General features: G+C 39.5%; 1 protein-coding gene across 2 annotated transcripts in view; it reads left to right on the top strand.

The window, feature by feature from the left end:
• RTF2 (replication termination factor 2) overlaps positions 1-9,840 on the top strand; it is a 28,405-nt gene extending 18,565 nt beyond the window's left edge. Inside the window, exons 6-9 of one of the 2 annotated variants that reach the window (XM_074156992.1) lie at positions 1,708-1,821; positions 4,917-4,971; positions 5,053-5,145; positions 7,657-9,840. In XM_074156992.1, coding sequence (XP_074013093.1) covers positions 1,708-1,821; positions 4,917-4,971; positions 5,053-5,145; positions 7,657-7,841 — 447 coding nt within the window. In that variant the 3' untranslated portion in view covers positions 7,842-9,840. Of the gene's footprint in view, positions 1-1,707; positions 1,822-4,916; positions 4,972-5,052; positions 5,152-7,656 lie in introns of both variants that reach the window. The other variant, XM_074156991.1, reaches the window with a different exon arrangement.
• Positions 9,841-14,536: the final 4,696 nt, after the last annotated feature.

Here is a 14,536-nt window from a genome sequence, read left to right as displayed (position 1 = left end):
TTTTTTAAGCCCCATGAATGTGTAGGGCTGCTTTAGAATCATGACAGTTGCCAGTTGCTCCTGCCTCAGTAGAAAAACTGATTGTCCGTCTTGATTTTCTAGACTTCTCACTCACAAGTGGCTGAGATCATCCCGAGCTGGTATTTCTAACACTAGCTCATTGAGTAGCAATGGAAAAATTTGGGCTACTCACCCATTTCTTGTGTGTGACTTGTTATTCTGCCTGACTTAATATGCATCTCTATAACCCTTGTTGCTTCTTCGTAACATTTCTGACCACTTGTGATCAGATTAATTTTTTTAAATTGTGTTTGTCGCTTGAGCAGACTGTAGTCAAAGTACTGTCCATATGTCCTTTCATTTGTTTAATTCCTACTGCAAATCCATGAGTAACCTTTATAAACCTTTGTTTAGAAAACAGAAGAGTAATGACAAAGGCAAGATTATAAACTAATCTTGCAGATTAACAGAAAGCTTCTGGATTTAACAAAATAACAAAAAAAAATAGAAATTGGGATTTTATGAAAGAAAACATCATGGTCAATGTGCTGGCTTCACCACAGGATTGAAAATGTGTGCAGTGAAACATGTATGTCTTCAACCAGAACACAAATGTGGAATTACATAAAGCACCTCACATGCATTATCCAGATTAATTTATAAATGTACTTTGAAACTTTGTAGTGTTTAGTAAATCGGATGAAGGACAACGAGAAGGCAAGGCTGGGTTAATGAATAATGCTGCTTTTGTGACCCCTTTTATTCCCCACAGTAATTTTAATAATAATTCAAAAATAAAAAGAAAGCAAAAAACCCAAAGAACGCAAGTTTTCCTATCTGACTGTTGGGAAAAAAATTCCCTGGTGCTGTCTGTTCTACACGTAGGGGAGTGACCTTTGGTGGTGGTCCCAGACAGTGTAAAGGAACTGCTCCTTTCAGTTGTTGTTTCTTGTATTGCTAAGTTGAAAGGCAAATTCTTGAGCAGAGTGGCATAATGCTTAGATTTTAATCAAATGCATTTATCACTAAACAAACAAGACAAACAAAAAAACCAAACAAACAAAACCCCAAGAAGTACCTCAGTGTTTAGTTTTTTAGCTGTGGGGTTCAGAAAATTGAGTAGATTCTAGTTAGGACTACTTCGTTTAATCTCATCCCTGTACATCTTATGCTAGTAAAACAAGGAACCCATGAACAGAAAATACACAATGGGACCTTTTCTTTAAAGAAAAAAATAGTTGAATGTTGTTTATAAGGGACTGATAGTTAAATAAATACGCAATTTCCATTGCCCTATTACATGGAATAGGGCTTTGAAGAACAAAATATTTTTGTATTTCTGAAATTCTTTTATCATTTGCCGGGCAGATTGATATGGAAGCTGCCTTTAAATGCAGTTATCAAAAGTTCACAATTCACTAGTAAGATGAGTATTTATTCTCCTTTTTGTAAAGAGGGATGCTGTCAGTCAGTATTGTTTTGCTCAGTGGTAATAACGGCCGAGGTTTTCCCTTTGACATTTTAGGTGAGAAGATGTATTAGACTGAATTAAAGAGAAAGAGCTATTGGAACAGACACAGCGGCGAGGGGAGGGATTGGAGAGCTCCTTGGAGAGCTTAAACGCAATATTAATTCTAACAGGTTCAACAGCATAAAGATCTTGAAGAAAAAAATACTAGTTAAGTCTGTCTTTTTATTTTCTTGAAGTGTGGTGTTCCCTTTCAAGAGGAAGATGTGATTATCCTTAATGGTAATAAAGAAGATGTGGAAGTTTTGAAGAAAAGAATGGAAGATAGAAGACTTAAAACTAAATTAGAAAAGGTAATTTTTTTATACATTGTTTAAAACAAAATTGAAAGAATTATTGTCTGTAATGCCATCTGCTCTTTGGTCACATAGTTTTGCCTGCTAATCTTTATGCAGACTGAAGAATTTACTCAGTAAGCTGTGTTGTACGTTAGTGCTACTTTTAAAAGTAATAAGATTGTGTGCATGTTTTGTAATAGCATACTGAAGTTAATATGTACTGACAACTTTCTTTTCAGTAGCAGGCAGTGCATAGCACTCTGAAAATCACAGAATTCAATGCTGTGTGTAAAACGGACAGTGGACTGGCTATACTTTAGGTTTTTCTTGAAACAAAGAGCTTTTATTAGTTAATTCTACTAATGAGCAAAATCTTCCCTGTATTTCATATGGTAATTCCTGATGGCAGGTTATTAGTTTTTTGTTATCTAAGTATCCTCTACTGGCCACTGTCAGAAACACGATATTGGGATACGGAGATTCCTGGTCTGATTCTGTAAAACCACTCTTTGGAAATTTTGTCATGTTTTGTGGTCCTTACAGTCCTGAGTGATTACTGCCAATGCTAATTCCCGCCATACTGGTGAGGTCTTTGTGTTTATTTATTTATTTATTTTAATCTGACTAGGCAAAATGCCATGGAAATAAAGTCATTGCAGCTCTACTATATACTCTACTGTGTCCCACTACTCTGTGCAGTAGTAGTAGTTCTGTGGTGCTGTGCCATCAAATGACAGTTCTGCACATGGGACTTTTTTCAGCATTAGTATTTTTTTTCTGAAGTGGCATTTCTATTCTGGGGGATGAGAAAGCAAGCAAAAACTTTCATGTTGACTCGGTCCAGAGCGCGGACAGATTTAGTTGAATTTCAAGAGCGTGAATCCTCACTGCCTGACACTTTGAGCAACTGAGAGTTTAGATGGAGGTTGATCATCTCACCCCTGTTACTGCGCTTGATTTCTGTCTGGCTGTAGGATTAGATGGCATACAAATGTTTTCCTAGATTCTTTTGAAACAAATACTTGTTTAATGCCCAGTGAGGGTATGATTCTTTCTCATCATAGTGTCTTTATCCATCTGCACCAATACAGCACCATCGGGCCTGGGCAATAAAAGAAATCCTACTGTTCTGTTTCCTGCCTGTTCATGGCCTCTGCACTTAGTATCCTATAGCTTCTGGTGTAAGAGCAATACTGGAAATCTTATGCTGTCTCTTCAGATGTTTGAGGTTCTTTTTCTTTCCTTTTTTTTGGTACTTTGTAATTAAGTGTTTGAAAGAATTTCAAAGATAATTTGATGATAGAATATTTGAGATTTCTGTAGATGAGTAATCAGTCCCAAAAACAGTGGTCGTTTGCACTCGCTTTTCAGTAAGGAGGTGGCCCTAAGAAAGTATATATAGCTTTAGTTCAAATAATTTGGAATAGCCGAAAGCTGGTGCTGTCCCCAACTTCTGTGCAGTACAGAAGTACCTCAGTGTGCTGAGCACTTCTGTCTGTTACGGTGTCAGCACAGTCACTCGTGGTGGCAGACAGAAGGAAATCATGCCTTGGACTTCGGGCTCTGTACGCCTTAGGTGAATATGCAAATATTTTTTGTTTGTTTCGTGGAGGCTTTGGTGGAGGTGGTTACAGGCAGGTACAGTATTTGCAGATCTCTCAGTAGGGCTCTTGTATTTCATCCTCAAGTTCTGATGGTTTTTTGCAATGCTGCCTTGCCTTGCTGCACCAGCTGATGTTTTTGCAGCTAGAATTAGTCTTCTCTGCCATCACTGGCACCGTTGGCTCTCATCTGAGATCGGTGAGCTCCAGTCCATGGTATCAGAAGACATTTCTTCCTTTGGGGTCTGTTGGCACTGCTGTTGAGACCTCTGCCTCAGTTCCTTCTTCCAGCTGGGGGAGCAGTCTAACTGGACCTACTGTATTTGGGGCAGGAAACACAAAGCATAAGGAAGACACAGCTGGCACTAGTATAAAAAATTATTCAAGCTCAACTATGTGCCCCTGATTAAATATGTATGATATATATTCATTACGTATCATATATATGCATACATATATTTACAAACTTCTCATAATTCAGATGCCAGGTACTGGGAGGTAACTTTTCTTTGTAAATCCACCCAGAGTAACAAAGGTGGAAGCACCCTGAAAAGAGGTTTTTCGCATACACTGAAGGACACCAGGAGAGCCAAGTCTGCTTTTAGGCTGGTAACCCTCTGCCACCACCTTCTGGCTGAGCTTTGCAACAGCGTGTGCTATGGCTTTTTTTCCCTCGAGCATTGTCATATGCTTGACAGCGTAGGCTCTCCTATGTTTTATACACATTTAAATATATTTATTTTCTTGGAGTTTGTGTAGCTTCCTTGAAATACATACACCATTCTGAATGTATACAGAGTCATCTTCTGTGATAATAACGCCAATTGCTGATTTAATACATCTTTCTTTTTCAGCTTGGCATTTATGTAATCAAAGCCAGTAATGGGATTCTTGTTGCTGTTGTTTGTTTTCTTGTGTTTTTTAATCTGGACAAAAATAAATTAACTTGAAAAATCTGGTCCACAGATGCTTTTAAAAAATGTAGATTAACTATTTGCGTCTTTTCTTCCCAAACAATCCTGCAACAAAGGACCCTGTTACTGAAAGTTACCCAGGAGGGATTTTTAATTAACTAAATAAAATAAAGTGGGTATGAGATGCAGGATTATTCTGAAATTTTTATTGAAAAATATCTTTATTGATTACAGTTAACTGTGTCCTGTTTAATGTTGTGTAATTTACTGTCCTGCCATGTGGGTTCAGAGTATTAGATTACCTTAATGATGATAACACACACACACCCCCCGCAAAGTCTACAAACCAAAATACCGTATCCAGACAGATTAGTTTCAGCCTGCCCAGTTTTCTTTAAGGTGCCTTCAAGGTTGCCAAGGTTATTATTTTTTCCGTATAAAAATAATACCAAAAGCGTGGAGCAATATTGTGAAAGGAAGAGTTCCACTGTGTAAGACCTAAAAATGTACTAAATGGAATTGTGTGTCTCTCAATTAAGTTGGGAATTGTATATCCTTTCGGTACCTTACCAGACTCCTGCTTGTGTTGTTTCAGAAATCAAAGAAATGTAAGTCAGCAGAATCAGCTTCTCAGCCAGATACCACTGAAGGTAATGTCACAGCTACTAATTATGTGTAGCCTTCTGAGTCATCAACCAGATCCATGTTTGCATTATTTTTTTCTTTCATAGATTCTCCAGGTCCGTCAAAGGTGAAGAATGGAAAGGATTCTATCAATTCCAGTTCTGGGGAAAAGAGGCAGATTATCTTCACCAAAAGTTCAGGTTGGTGTTTATTCTTTAATCTTAATGTAAAAAATGTGAATAAATAGCTCCGCTTTGAAAAATATTATAGGAGAGATCCTTCTCTGACTACTTAGTACCACAGTTTTCAAAAGCTACCCTCTCGCTTCCTTTTTTAATCTTTCTCAGTAATAAAAGGTCATCTTCTGTCTTCGAGGAAGCCATAGTGTCATGGCTCACTGTTGCAAAGAACACCCTCTTCCAAAAGTGTCCTAAAAGGCTGCGCTCCCGAGCTGGAGTAGGAAACTGCCTCATGAACAGGCACAAAGCCCCTTATTCAGTAGAAACTATAGTCAATTGAATTTTTTCTTGATAGAGAGCTTTGTTTTACAATCTGCAAAATCTACAAAACTGACTCTGCGGAAAGTGTGCAAGGGCTTTTGTTTACCCATTTTCCCTTTTTTTGCCCAGTTTGCCTTTGTCCCATTTGCTGTCCATCCTCCTGTACTTAGAGTAAATACTCCAGAGCAGGAACTGACTTCTTGCTACACTTCCACAAAATACCAAAAACAACAGAGTCCCTACTCATGCCTGTGACTGGCAAGTGCTGTAGTGATGCAGATAACTATTAAAATTAGTAAACACTTTTCACCACGTTGCTTTTTTTTTTTCTCTGTGGAACAACACAGATCTGTTTGTTTATGGCATTCCAGTATTGCTGTGCTTTAAGTTGGTGGGAACCAACTTGAATGAATGAGATTAAAGATTCTTATTCACAGTGATATAGTCGAGGGTTTGGTGTGTCTGTTTTATAGGCTAGGAGATAGTGTGAGGAGAATTAGTAGTTGTTTTCCTGAAATACAAGTGGTCAAAAAATCTGTTACAGCAGTTTGTTTGCTGCTGGCTTGACTTTTAGTCCTCAATTTTAGCTGCTAATTTGCTTTGTGTCACTGGGAGCAGTGGGATGTAACTTCAGGACATATCGATATACCTACAGCAGTCGTGCAGCTATGAGTAAACCTGGCAGTCCTTTAGTCCAAAGGATGGTGCCCTCTCTTTACGTAATATATATTGTGTTATTTAATGTCTCCAATTCATACTGATGTTTTCATACACAACTATTATAAGAATGGGTACGTTTTTAAAGTCAGTCTGAGGTTCCTGTGCAAAGTATTCAATCGTCTACATTACAGCCACAGAAAAAGTCAATATAATTTGTTTGAAAAATCTGAGAGTAGTTAAATGAGGAGCTGTGGATAAACACCGTGAGAGACAGGGAGAATTTCCATCAGAAATGCTTTACCTGCCCCCTACTGTCTGTTTTTATAAAGGATAGACTTTTTAAAATATTTCATTCCAGATGATTATAATTATTCTTGGATGTTCAAGAAACTTAGTAATTCTAATAATATTTGATGTATTTTTCTTTCCCAAGAGTGTAAAAGAAAAAATGTGTCTTTTGAAATGTCAGGTCATTGGTTTATGTTTCTGGCAGCAGTTATATTGACCAGCAAGAGATTAGGAGGAGAGAGGGAAAATAAAGGAAAATCCATGGCCTGAGGAATGCCAGTAGCATAAGAATTAATTTGTGAACATGGCACCCTAAGGTTTCTGGACTTGTGGCGTACATATTCATTCTTCCAAATCCAGTGTTTGGTAATTCTTTCCAGACGACTATTGGTGGCACTAAAAGCAGCATTCTCCAAATATAAAAAGAGTCTGATCTATGATGATTTAGGGTCACACATATAATTTCTCTGACTACATGCAGAAATCAGTTCAGTGCGTTTTCAGACAGGCTCCCTACTAACTATTTACATGCCATCGTGCCTAAGTTAAACTAAATATGTTGAGTTTCGGTAGACTTCTATACATTCATTTCTTTGCAGAAAAGACTTGCCACGTGCTTTTTAAAATACTGTCCTTCAACTTTGGAGAAGATCAAATAGTTGTTACGAAAGAGGGGCGGGTTGTAGCAGTAGATGTAATACACTGAGAGAGATGGTATCGGAAACAGAGGGACGGGCATTTTCCTATCCCAAATATAAAATGATGCAGACCATTGTTATTGGACATAAATGACTTTGCAAAGAATAAAGGGAGGAGATAGATTCCCTGGGGACAGTATGTCACAAGTTTAGCTTTTGTCATCTGATAGCTAATTTCTAAACAGTACTTCAGGGTGGGGGAATACTTTCATGTTTCTTTCTTAAGACTCGAGTTCAGAGCTATTTTTCACTTAGAGGACCAAATGTTGTCAATACTGAATTACAGTGCAAGGAGTTTACACAAGTAGGAAAGAATTCCTCTTTCTCCAAGGTTTCTAAATGCATTTTGAGCATAATTTCTAAATGCTAGGAATGTGTTTGCTCTTAGGAACGTGTTTGTTGTTGAGTACAATTATGGGATATATTTGCGATAGCCCTGAAAAAATGTATATATTTCATCTCTGTACACATCGTTTTTTAAATAAAGACAGAAAAAAGTATTTAAATACTTTTATCAATTCGAAGCTGTTACGCATGCTTAATTCTGTTCCTTTTTCTCTGTCAGATAATGGAAATTCATCTGTACCAGGAAAAGTCAATAAGGTGGCTTCTACTACTACGAAGAGATCCATTGCAGACAGCGAGGAGAAATCTGAGGCATACAAATCTATTTTTACATCACACAGCTCAGCAAAACGTTCAAAGGAAGAGTGTTCCAATTGGATTACTCACACAGCATACTATTTCTGAAACAATGATGAGCCTGATTGTAAAATTCATTACTGCTTTCCTTCCCTAAGGCTTTTTCTGTAGAACTCTGATACAGAACTTTTGTTGTAATCCGATGTTATCAGGAATTATTCAGTTTGTAAGTTGTTTATAAACTTGTGACATGCAACTTGGGTTAAATAAGAAATAGATCACCAGAATCCGTGTTGTATCAGCAGACCGCATTCTAAAATGATGGATTATTTGCCCAAAAATTTTTCTTTTCTTCTCCCAGTTGGATGCTGTCATTCTTAGTCACACTGGCCAGTGTCCTTGGTAGCCAGAGCGAAGGTAGAAGGATCTGCCAACTGTCCTCTTCTATTGATATTTGCCGCAACTGTAATTATAGTTTTCAATGTATTAGTACAGAAATTGAGACTTTTTTAAACTTCCTGACAGTAAAAGGCTCAATAATGCTTTTCTTTTGTACTAGCTAACTCCACCCTCAGTAGAACTAGGTTCTGTAGGTGTTTTTGAGTAATTTACCTTTTGATGAGATATATGAAAGCATAATCCTGAAAATGATTGTACAACATTCTTATTGTACATATTGTTGTAGCCTGTTTTTTAATAACAGGATATTCACTTGTAAATCATTACCTATAAAGATGAGCCTGTAATAGTAAGGCTGGGGGGTTTTTTCCCAAAAAGGTTTTGGGAGTTTTCTTGGGGGGGAGGGGAGTTTTAAAGTTAGAAATATTAGGTCTGAGCTTGCTTTGTTTTGACAGAGGATCAGAATCCAGCGGAATAAAAGTATGACTTTCCTTTTCTGATGAGAGAGTGAAGTTCTGTGTACATCTCTGAGGAGCACTTTGCCATTTTGAATTCAGCAGCTTACATGAAAATACGAGCCTTTGCTCAGGGTCAGAGAAAACCACGTGTGGTGACCGGATAGGAGCAGGCAGATCTTAACTGGCTTTTTAGGGAGAAACGACTGGACACCACTGTCATCTGGGTCAAACCCATTGGTGGCTGATGGAGGGAACCCTTTTCGGTGCTGGAGTTGGCTTGTGAGAACCTCCCTCTTTCACCCTGCAGGCAAGTCGGATACGGTGCTGTCACAGCATCTGCAGTATACGTTGCTTTATCTTCTGACATAACATTCTTTACAGCAAACAGCTATCTGACTATTAATTGCTTGTTATAGAAAGAGGCTAAACATAGTATGTCACTCAGTTTTGCTTTTATATTTATGCTTTTTATCCCTATGACGTTGATTTAAATAAAACTTGCTGTTTTCATATGACCACAACACTTCATGTTCAGTTGCACAGATACACGAGTGCTTATTCTGTCAGTGCTAGAACAGAATGACTTTTTATGGGCTTTCCTATGGACCTTTTGTTCTTAGCTTTTTTCCAAGCACAGGAATCTTTTTTTAAATGTTAATGTTCCATAGCAGTGATTTAGTGGCTGAATATTTGAATGCAGTAATATCTATGTGAAAAGACCTTTTATAATCTTGGCACAAACTAAACAGAATAGAAATGCAGAAAGCAGGAGGCTTTTAAAACTACTGCATGATGTTACATTGTTACCTTTTTGTGTGAAAATGGTTAATTATCCTCATAATTTATTTTTAAAAGTGTCCCCATTTATAATTGGCAATAGTTAATTGGAGATTCAGATGGTGTGTTTATATTTGCGTAGGTGGTCTCCATGATTCTAGTACCTTGAATGAAACTGCTAGGATTTTATTATTATTTTGATGGGTATAATTAAAAATTGGCTTGTTGTGGAATTTATATGGTGGTAAGCATTTTTGTTTTCCAAAGATGTGAATGCACATATACATCACATCAAACAGTTTGAGGTTTACTTGAACTTCCAGGAAGCACTCAGCCACGTTTTGTATGCATGTCTAGTGATCAGCTTTGTTCTCCCCATTCCGTATTCTTTTTTCCTCTTCATTATTATCCTTTATTATTTGTTAGTTACAGGTAATTAAATTACTGCATTAAAAGATATACTATAGTAGGCCCTTTATTTGCAGTCTAATTCTGTTTTGACAAGACATGTTAAAGCCCTATTAGTATTTTATAGGAGTACATTTTTCTTTTATTTAAATCAGTTATAAATCCTAAGGGGAATTCACTTAATGCTTTTGGTTTAGCTATTACTTTGCTAAAGAATAAGAGAAAACGTAAGAGCCGTTTTGCTTCCCTTTTGTTGATAATACGTTAGGTGAAGTCCAGCCTGTGGAGTTGGTAACAGGCTTCCCTGCTCACTGAGGCATAATAGTGACTTCTTTTTTTTCCATCTGACCTGTTCATCTGTTAAAATAAATTCATAACAGCTATGATTTGGTTAATGTATGGATTCTCCATATACACTTGGGTTTATTATCTGGAATTGATAGTTTGTGCTGTGCCACTTAGCTAGCATTGTGTTTGGTAGTTTACCATCCTGACTTTGTGGATGGAGTTCTTAACATATTTACGGTTTATAAAAGTGTTGTCAGTGACTGATGAGGTCTTTTCCTTCCCTTTACAAAAAACAGCTGTGAAGGAATGTGATATATTGTTGGCATGTGATGCAATTCATCGCCACAATTGACTTTTGTTAATGTAAAATAGAGGAGCAAAAAACTGACACTTCTGTTGTTGGCAGGCTGGGTTAGGCAGTTGAGACTGGAACGTTGACTTGGCAAGTTTTAATAGATTCAAGCGAATAGTTTGCTGGAGGATGTTTGCTTTGTTGTGGTTCGCTTTTTGTGGGGGAGGGCAATTTAATTTTCTTTTAATGTAGGTGAATTTGAATGTTGGTGAAAGTTGAAGACTGCAGAAGTCTTAGAATCTGAAACCTATATTTTTTGAGATGCCACATAAGTCTCCCACAGCATTTCATCCATGTGTCTCTGTTCTGGGGAGTTCACAGAACAGTTAGTTTTGTTTCCATGATGTTCAAGCCTTGGCCTCTCTTCTGAAGAGCTTAAAAAAGGATCCAATTTGTGTCAGTTGCATAATAGGGGGATTTTTTTTGTGATGTGGAACCTGCCCACTGGGAAATTCAACAACTTCCTTCATATAGCGCAGTAATCAAATGCTGGTCGTAAAACCTGACCCAGATACACACTAGTGAAAAGGGAGAAGGACTTGGGGGTGTTGGTGGATGAAAAGCTGGACATGAGCCGACAGCATGTGCTCATAGCCTAGAAGGCCACCCGCACCCCGGGCTGCGTCCCCAGCAGCGTGGCCAGCAGAGTGAGGGAGGTGATGCTGCCCCTCTGCTCTGTTCTGGGGAGACCCCCCTGCAGTGCTGCCTTCAGCTCTGGGGTCCTTGGCACAGGAGAGACACGGACCTGTTGGAGCGAGTCCAGATGAGGCCATGAAGATGAGCAGAGGCTGGAACCCCTCTGCTGTGAGGACAGGCTGAGAGAGCTGGGGTTGTTCAGCCTGGAGAAGAGAAGGTTCCAGGGAGACCTTATTGCAGCCTTCAGTACTTAAAGGGGGCCTACAGGAAAGATGGGGACAAACTTTTCAGTAGGGCCTGCTGCGATAGGACAAGGGGTAATCGCTTTTAGTTTAAAGAGGGAAGATTTAGACTAGATATAAGGAAAAATTTTTTTACGAGGGTGATGAAACACTGGCCCAGGTTGCCCAAAGAGGTGGTGGATGCCCCATCCCTGAAAACCTTCAAGCTCAGGTTGGATGGGGCTCTGAGCAACCTGATCTGGTTGAAGATGTCCCTGCTCATGGCAGGGGGATGGACTAGATGGCCTTTAAAGGTCTCTTCCCACCCAAACTATTCCGTGGTTCTGTAACTATAAAGCTATATATCCTCATTTACCCTTCTGTGACCTGCCTGTCTCTCTGCACACTCGCCGAGCTCTCAAGTCCTTCCAATATTGGTACCTCTACAACTGAAAACCTGAGGGTGTTCACACATTCAGACTCAGCAGAGATCAGCCTGGTATCGGTGTTCAGTGCTGCAGCTTAATTCCCTACTCAGACCAAATCTGATGTGATATTTCGTGCTGTTTCACGGGATAAACTACTGTAACTTATTTCCTGTAAAGTACCTTTTCCCCTTGTCCCGGATGATCCATAACAGCTCCTGTAGCCTCAGACGCTGTGGAGCAGCTCTGATACCCGGCTGCAGCTGATGAACCAGCTTGTGCTCGCCTGTGCCATGTGCTGATCTGCGACGAGGACCAGAGGTGGCTTTTGGTCTTCATGGAGGACAGTGAACCTCGCACGCCTCGAACCTCGCAGGCCTGACATCCTGGAGCTGACAAAAGGTGGGTTTAGGGTGGATGCCTCTTTCCTGGCTCCCGCACACTGCAGTAAAAAGATACTTTCCTCTTCACACCTGAACTTCCAGTACCTCCATCCTTCTCACATTGTCACTGCAGGTCTTCTCTCCCCAGCCATCTTTTTCCTCAAGACCTCTAGCGTGTCGTCAAGGCTTTTACATCTCCGTGAACCTTAATTGTAATTTAACAGTGATTTATAATGTTGCCGATACAAGTGAGGGTGTAGCAGCCCTGAATCTCTAGAAAATTAGACTAAAATCCTTCAGAAAAGAAGCAGCACCCCCAACAGCCATGGGGAAGGTAGAGTTGAAGAGGAGGAGCATGTAGTATCTGTTTTGGAAAGACTGGAGTTTAGCGACATCCTGCTGATAAAACCCTGTCGTTAGTGAATAGTAAGCTTCCAGGGACAGAGTAAGGACATTCTGTAAGGATATGTTAAATTTTATTTCCCTTGACTAGTTTTTTATAAGTAATTGTAGAACTATCTTCTCTCTAATGGGAATAAAGTTTGAGAGACGTACAGTGGGAAAATGCATGCGGTTTGCTAGGTTGGTTGGGAGATTTTATTGGAATCTCAGAACTTCTCTGCTTCGGTCTCCAACTTCCATGCCATGAGATCATCACATGCCTGCCAAATTGACCAAAGAAAGCTTAAAGTTCCCTTTAAAACACGACGCTGGTTAGATTAAAATATTTCTTATTCATGTCCTATTCTTAGCGAAACTGAACGAACACAATTGTCTTTAAGTGTCCCGTCTTCCTTGCTTTGCAGCCGAGACGCCAGTTGCAGTTGGTATATTTTGCTCAAGATTCAGAACTGTGGTGACCCTGCCAAATAGTTTCTTAGTTGCATTTAAAAATAAAAGGGCTGTTTATACATTACAATCCACAGAGGGTCTGAAATCAGTGTGTCCGAAGATGAATACAAATCATAGACAAAAAGTGGTTTGTTGGAAGGCTTCACAAATATGGAACTGATTACTGCTAGACAGCGCAGATTTCCTTCTGTAAGATGGAACTGATATAATTCCTTCCTGACAGCTAGAAATTATAATTGAGTTGGGTTTTTTTTCTGTGTTTTAAACTTTACCAACTTTCAACATGAGCAAGAGGGATGGAATCCTAATCCATCTGCAATTGATGGGAATTCGGCCTGTAAGCCAGGATTTTAATCTAAATATCCATCCAACTGCCCAGTTAGTGTGGAGGTACTGCTAACAATTTCATAGCTGTGGTTTTGTCAAGCGTTTAACTTCATGTGGATTAAAATATCTCTAACAGGTCAGTGACAGAATTCAATTTGCAAATTGACTACAGATCTTTTGGGGGGAAGAACCGACTTCACTATGACATTGAGTAAAACGAAATTCTCTTTTTAAAATGTTGCCCTACCGGCTCTTTGTAACACATCCAGCAGAAGCCGACCTTTGTGTAGTATTTGTGACATCTCTGAGAGGTTTTCTCGAAAGTTAAGCGCTTGAGTTGGTGAAAAACACCCTCTTTCCCTTGTAGAAGCATTCATCTGTCAGACCACACCACTTCTCTTTTCACCCAGTTTTTCCCTTGTTCCTTCTCATTTGCCTCCTTCATTTCTGCTGCTTACAGAAATGAGACAGTGCTTTGCTTGATGATGATCAGGAGAGCGGGGAACAGGGAACGATGAGGGTGATGGATGCTCTGGTTTTGCAGCCCTGTTTGCTCTTTGGGGCTGATTTGCATTTGTTACGCAGCCAGACAGGCTCCTCGCCCGGCTTAACTTTCTCCATCTTCCAGGCCACATCCTGAATTTGGTGGCAGTTTGAGTCGGGATCGGCCCGTAGGTTGTCACTGTAGAGATCACCCCTCTCGCTCCCTGTGTGTGGCAGTTTTTAAAGAGCAGAGTTGTATCCGTGGGGGAGAACATCAAGATGTTCAGTCTCTTTCCTCTCCCTGTTACCGGTAAGAAGGTGTTTCCCTCTTCCTTCTGTGATCTTGGATGGGTGTCCAATCTTTCACTCCCTTCTCTCCCTTGTAAGTTATTTCCTCACTGTATGAGGATGTCTTAAGACTTAATTAGTACGTCTGGGGGACGGAAGATGTCCATACCAGGGTGCAGTGTAATTTGTAACCAGAAAACAAGGAATGCTTTTCCGTGGGCTGTCTAAGACTGACTTGACTCCGGAAAAAAAATATGTTGTTAGCCTAAAATAGAAACAATTTGACAGTATAAGTTTTCCTAACAGTCGGGAATGTCACAATTTTGTGTCATGTGTTTCCTCTTTTATAATTGAAAGGAATTCTGAGGAATCACTTAATATCCACTTTGCAGTGATAAGTGGGGTTTGCTGTATTAGCATCCAAAGGGCTGCCTCGGACGGGATGGGCGTAGCTTTCTTCAACTTGCCTACAAAGCTAAAGAAATGCAAAGCAGCTTATTGCTCAA

The sequence above is a fragment of the Numenius arquata genome, chromosome 12 (genome assembly GCF_964106895.1).
Source record: "Numenius arquata chromosome 12, bNumArq3.hap1.1, whole genome shotgun sequence".
Classification (NCBI taxonomy): Eukaryota; Metazoa; Chordata; class Aves; order Charadriiformes; family Scolopacidae; genus Numenius; species Numenius arquata.
This window is presented reverse-complemented; position numbering and strand designations above follow the sequence as displayed.